This window comes from Sphaerodactylus townsendi, linkage group LG02 (assembly GCF_021028975.2).
Source record: "Sphaerodactylus townsendi isolate TG3544 linkage group LG02, MPM_Stown_v2.3, whole genome shotgun sequence".
Taxonomy (NCBI): Eukaryota; Metazoa; Chordata; class Lepidosauria; order Squamata; family Sphaerodactylidae; genus Sphaerodactylus; species Sphaerodactylus townsendi.
The window spans coordinates 136,124,944-136,131,201 of NC_059426.1; the positions used below are offsets into that span (position 1 = coordinate 136,124,944).

General features: G+C 40.8%; 1 protein-coding gene across 2 annotated transcripts; it reads right to left on the reverse strand.

Annotated features, from left to right (window-relative positions):
- Positions 1–488: 488 nt before the first annotated feature.
- On the reverse strand, positions 489–4,790 carry DTD2 (D-aminoacyl-tRNA deacylase 2). Of its 2 annotated transcripts, XM_048483320.1 has the most exons (4): positions 4,544–4,790; positions 2,394–2,463; positions 1,868–1,912; positions 489–929 (listed from the first exon to the last, which is right to left on the reverse strand). In XM_048483320.1, exons 1-4 carry the CDS (start codon positions 4,652–4,654, stop codon positions 604–606), a joined length of 552 nt encoding a protein of 183 aa, XP_048339277.1. In that variant the 5' UTR covers positions 4,655–4,790; the 3' UTR covers positions 489–603. The 2 variants fall into 2 exon arrangements, with proteins under 2 accessions (XP_048339277.1, XP_048339278.1); XM_048483321.1 differs by lacking the exon at positions 1,868–1,912.
- Between the last annotated feature and the right edge of the window lie 1,468 nt (positions 4,791–6,258).

Genomic DNA, 6,258 nt, shown 5'->3' on the forward strand with positions numbered 1-6,258 from the left:
CTGTGCAGATTTTTTAAAAATCTTACTTCAGCAGCAGCTCCTACCACAGCACAAAGATTTTCATTATGTGACTGACAATAAGCTGTATATATGCAAGAATATATTTTAAAACAATATGTTCATTTTAAAAGGCATCCTATTAAACAGCTTCTGTCTAAAATGTTGAACAGTTACTACTAGTATACTAGAGGTATAAAGAACTTTATCCACTGATATTTTGTGGTTGCCTCTGCCTCCTGCAGCACTTATTTTGTGGTTGGCCCACTACCCTAGGTCAGAACTCCAAAGGTGCCCAACAGAGTCAAAAAGAACCCCAGTCTGATTTCACTTCCTCCTCTAATTCTAGATATTGGATTCTCATGTGGACAAACATGGCTACAAACTGGGGGCGGGGGGGTACCTAAGGAAAAGAGTTTTGCCAGTGAGCCTCTTTGACTAATGACGGTTATTACTGATTTACCACAATGTACAGTAACAACTCGAGACCATTTATGTTTAAATAATTAAATATATTTTGCAAGGTTTCATTTCATGCAGTCAATTAAATACACTGCTATCTGTTGAAACAGCAACTTTTACTAGTCATTCAGAAGACGAAACTTTTCAAAACTCAATCATATGAGTGAATGGTCCATTTGTATCCACTTTCAAAACCTGCCGGTTTCCATAGGTCCCATGCCTGAGAATAACACCAGCCTTGGCACATCTGGCATTAGCAACCAGTTCTTGTTCACACAGAGTCACGAACTGAGAATACAGTTCCATCCCGATTTCCTTTTCAATGTTGGAATGATACTGCATATTTCTTCCCTTCAGTTTACCGCCCAGTGTGGCTTGAGGTATTATTAAAATGCTGCCGGCCAAATCCACAATAGAAACATATTTGCCATCTTCAGTTTCACTTAATTTCACATTCAGGAGCGTATTAACTGCAAAAATATAGAAAAAGTCTTAAAATCAGCATAAATAAACACAACTGCTGCCCATTAGCTCGTCTTCTTTTTATATCCTGTCCATGATGCCAGAAGACAAAACATTTACACTGTGAAATTCAAAGCTCCAGATTGATTTGGAAGTAGTACTCTAATTTCAATTGTCATTTTATTTCTCACAAGCTATTCCATAAGCAATTTAACTGTACATGAATGCCCTCTATTGGCAATCTAGTATATGGCTCTTTTTCTAGGTTCAGATGCAACTGTGGAAAAACATCTACATTAGAGAGTAGAGAGCTTCATAATGATTTGGAAGATATTTTTCAACTATTGAACTCATTTTCATGCAGTCAGTTTTCTATCTGGAGAAGGAACAAGTATAGCCACACTTTCTGCGAAATGTCCCAGACACTGGATTGCCATGCAACTGAATGCAATGTCCTAAATAACTATTAGTGGATCAATACTAAGGATTCTGATTGTCAGACTAACAAGCCACATTCTTTCAGTCCACTCCACTCTTACCAAAGGTAAAAATGCTTTACAGTGAAGACTTGAGGTATTATTTAGGACTTTTTCCCATGTTGCAATTTTAATCTAAAAGCATTTGCACAAGTCCAGTGTGACTGAAATATCTTGTCAGAATATTCATAACTACTTGTAGAGGCAGACAAGCGAGTCAGTTCCAGGACTCTAGCAGAAACTCTGATGTTTGTACATTTGTCTCTGGGGTATTCCACTCATCCTTGTTACTCATAACAAAAGGTGGCTTTCAATGTAATGGAATTACATTGGAATCACTCCACCACATAGACCGTCATTTGAAACTACCATCGAACAAAAAGAACTACATGATTACTGTGCACCATGCGCATCAACCTACTACATACATGCAATAATGTAAGACACAACTTTTTAAGTTACCAAATTACTTTTGAGCGTGTACGGTGTCCCTTCCCACCACAGCCCTTTTGAATCTGGAGAGAACAGAAAATCTTGCAAGTCAGACTGATCATACAAAACAGCATTCAAGGTTACAAGTTCTCTCGAATTGTTAGGCAGAATGTAAAATGTAAGATATTAGGCACCTTGCCTAAAAATCAGGATTCTAAACCACTATGTAATGGTTTTACATGTTTCAATACTACATCAAGTCTGTAGGTAAATACAATATAATAGTAAGAATACAGTCCATCTTAACAAGCTTCCTAAGAGCTACCTTAACAAGAACCAGTTAAAATAAAAAGCATGTTGAACTTACATGGAGGACTCAGAATGAAATAAGTAGACTAATTTCCCTGAGTAGTTTTCAGTTTCAAAGCTTTTAGATTAAAATTTTCATTAAATGGGTTCTTACTATTGTCTTGTGAGATATCTTTATGTTAGGTTCAATGAAACAGCTGCATCAAATCACAGTTTGGTTTAGTTTTGGCTGTCTGTTTCAAGAATTTTACCTACCCATTTTGGGAATGATTTCTTCACTGGCCCCTTTTAAGAAACATATGTAGATTATAAGTCCTCGATGGATCTATACAAAGTAACGAAGAGACATATTTATACACCTGCATGCCTATTCAACGTTTTACTGTCACTGAATAGATCAAGATACAAAAGCTTTCTTAACTAGCAAAGCCCATCGCTTGTACCCTTCACTAAAGCATAGTGCCTAACTGGGTCTATATTTAGAAATCATAACAAACTGCAGTTTATTTGCAGTGAGAACAAGTGTGGTTTATTTTCAGGTACATGATCTTCCTCCCTCTTATCCAAGATTTTAGGTTAAAAGATTTTAGGTTAAAAGTTATTATCCCATTAGCAGGAGTCTCAGATTAGCTGTTAAGCACATAGCTGGAATTCTTTCACTGATCCCCCAGAAGAGCTATTTCTCTAATCTGGGGGCTGAAGGGAAACAATGCAGTGTGAATCACAGCACTTCAAAGAGAGGTCCATGCTTGGGAAAAGAAAGCTCAACCCTATCCCATCATAATAGTAATAATAGTTTCAGTTGATTTCATTCAGCATTCCACAAATAATAATAGCATTTGTCTTATGGTTAGACTGAATGTGATACATTTATTTCCCATGGTGTGTCTTCCTCAGAATTAAACCCAAACAAATGGGTACCACATAACTTAAGCTTGTTATTTCATTTGGTCCATAAACTTAATCAAAGGAGCAACTGATATCCCAACCTCCACACTTCTTGTTATTTTACTGATCAACACATGAGGCTTGAATCTTCACTCCAACCCAATCTGTTTCCAGAAGCATCTTCTTTCCCCTTCTATCTTTACACTTTTGGGACATAAAGTTAGCCCAAGACTGTCAAATTTCGTGTTCCAGCTGTTGGTGCGATGGGCTCCAGTTAGTGGCTTCAAAGCCCTGGGTAAAAACATGTCAAGAAGAAGAAGAAGAGTTTGGATTTATATCCCCCCTTTCTCTCCTGCAGGAGACTCAAAGGGGCTTACAATCTCCTTGCCCTTCCCCCCTCACAACAAACACCCTGTGAGGTAGGTGGGGCTGAGAGAGCTCCAAGATGCTGTGACTAGCCCAAGGTGACCCAGATGGCATGTGTGGGAGTGTACAGGCTAATCTGAATTCCCCAGATAAGCCTCCACAACTCAGATGGCAGAGCTAGGAATCAAACCCGGTTCCTCCAGATTAGATACATGAGCTCTTAACCTCCTACGCCACTGCTGCTCACTTGGGGGAAGGCATGTATGATTATATCAGCTCTGCCATCCCAACACGGGCATTTTGTGAAGATCATACCCCTCCTTCTACTTCACTTTCACCTATGTGGCTTCCTTTTTTTTTTTCTTCATCAACAAACCTCACCAGACTTCAATCACTTACTGGAGCCCCCATCTCCTATTACCTCCCATTGGAAACAATGGGGGATGAGGCACCCCCTTTGGGAGACCATAGATTTGGACCCCCTGGACCAAACTTCACGAAACCTGGGTGGTATCAGTAAGAGACTCTCCTGATGATACCTGCCAGGTTTGGTGAAGTTTGGTTCAGGGGGTCCAAAGTTATGGACCCTCAAAGGTGTAGCCCCCATCTTCTATTAGCTCCATTGGAAACAATGGAGGATGGGGCACCCCCTTTGGGAGTCCATAACATTGGACCTCCTGAACCAAACCTCACCAAACCTGGGTAGTATCATCAGGAGAGTCCCCCAAACAATTCCTGAAAGTTTGGTGCTGCTAGCCTAAACAATGCGTCCCCTGCAGGCCAGGGGGTTTGAACCCGAGAACACCCCCCCCCCCTCCTTACTTACATCCTTGGATCAGATCTTGAATTCTGTTGAACATAAGACAATATGAGTTGAACATAAGACAGCCTGGGTCACCTTGGGCTACTCACAGAACTCCCTGAGCCCCTACCTACTTCAGAAGGTGTCTACTGTGGGGAGATGAAGGGAAAGGAATTTGTAAGTCCTTTTGAATCTCCTTACAGGAGAGAAAAGCCCGGTATAAATCCAAACTCCTCTTCTTCTAAAGTTTTAAAGCAGAGAGCTACAGAAAAGACAGGCATGAAAAGAGCCATCCACTAATAAAAGAAAGGGGGAGTCCGCGATCAAATCGCCAGTGAAGAGACGTCACCTCCACCCATTTGGCCTCGGAATCCGGCTCCGGAGGCTTCACTTGCAGTCTCGCATGCAGACATTGCTGCAAGACCACCCGGGCTGCTGGACCTCGGCTGCAATCGGCCATGCGTGGAGATTCACGAGGCTAACACGAAACCCGGTCTTTCCTCCAGTTCCTCCTAGAAAAGTTGAACTCCTCCCGCTTGTGTTTATACGCCAGAATCATAGAGAAGAGACAGCAAGCTTATATGACACCAGCCAGACAGAAGACTCCGGAGGAATTATGTGAAAACACAGGAAGTACTTGTCTGATGGGTTTTTTTTTCCACAAATTGCTGCAGTGACGTTGATTATCATCCGTAATATTACCTTTAAAATAGTTGCACCAGTAGTACATTTGCCCTTCTTGGCTCATGATCAGACAGAAGCAGCATTTCTGTTACGTTCTGTTGAGTTTATTTATTCTATGCCAGTGTAATGTTTGCAGCAGGTGACAGTAATTATACTATTCTGTGATAACTACGCCTTGCATTCTACTTGCATGAGTTTTTAGGCCCCATTCCAAAAGAATTTCTATTGAAATCAAATCAGTTAGACTTTTCTTCCATGGTAAAAAATCAGTATCAGCAATAAAATGCGTTTAGGGAAATGGACTACCCCCTTTAATCGCTTTCCTAGAGAGTGTCGTTTTCCCCAAGTGTGTAAACGTATTAACTGGATATACTTTGCATTTATTTCCCTGCATATATGAGTATAATCAAACCGCATCAAAATGAATTTGCCACTGTTTTTATTGAGATGATATTGCTTTTAACGCAGTTTATTGTCTACATAAACACACAGTGATTCACAACAATAGGCTAATTTGCAGAAATATTCAAAAATAATTATAAAGAAAACTTAGCTATTCTACAGTGTCCTCTTCCAGTTTATGTTAACAATTTCACAGTGTTCCAGATTGAGCTCATAAGGGAATGGAAGCACCTGACTGTGCAGATGTAGCTGCAGTATGCATCAATGATATTATTTATTTATTTATTTGTTGGTTTGGATTTCATAGACCGCCTCATCCCTGAAGGGCTCTAGGCAGTGTACAACAGCGGCATCCAATAATCAGTATTTAAAACAGCATTTTACAATTCAATACACAGAATACCAATCTCTAAACAGAGACAGCTTAAAAATCCCATATTGGTGGCACCCTTTCCTAAGGCCCGGAGGTGGCGGCAGTGCAGTGGTGAAGCTACAAGGGGACCAGGGGGGGCACACTGTGCACTGGGTGCACGCCTGGGGGCATGGAAAATAATCCCCAAGGCCCCTCACCTCCCCCACTACGGCGCCCCCCTTCCCACACTTACCTTCATTCCTTTCCTTTTTCAGGCTGCAAAAGGCCTGTTCTCAGTAAAAACAGCCTGAGGAACTACAGTTCCCAGGAGACCTTGGATACCAGCTGTTTCCTGTTTGCCCTGTTTCATGTATAACTTTTTATAATAAGGTGAGGCATGAATATAATAATACATAAATGGCATGTGCTTTATCGAAATTAAAAGTGGACAGCCTATGTGAATCGGGGGTGGGGTGGGGCAAAACTTATACTGCTCAACCAGCATTCAGATTGCCATATAAATTGCCATCCAGACTCACACTGTAATGAAGAATGTTTTGTTGCTGCTCTTCAAGCACTGCATTGCCTTAATCCATCGTTCTCTTCCAAAATACCAAAAATCTCTA

Coding starts and splice junctions, on each gene's coding strand:
- DTD2 (XM_048483320.1), bottom strand. CDS start 4,654: ATGGCCGATTGCAGCCGAGGTCCAGCAGCCCGGGTGGTCTTGCAGCAA. Junction 2,464..4,543: donor CCGAGGCCAAATGGGTGGAG/GTGACGTCTCTT, acceptor TACTTTGTATAG/ATCCATCGAGGACTTATAAT. Junction 1,913..2,393: donor AGAAATCATTCCCAAAATGG/GTAGGTAAAATT, acceptor TGTTCTCTCCAG/ATTCAAAAGGGCTGTGGTGG.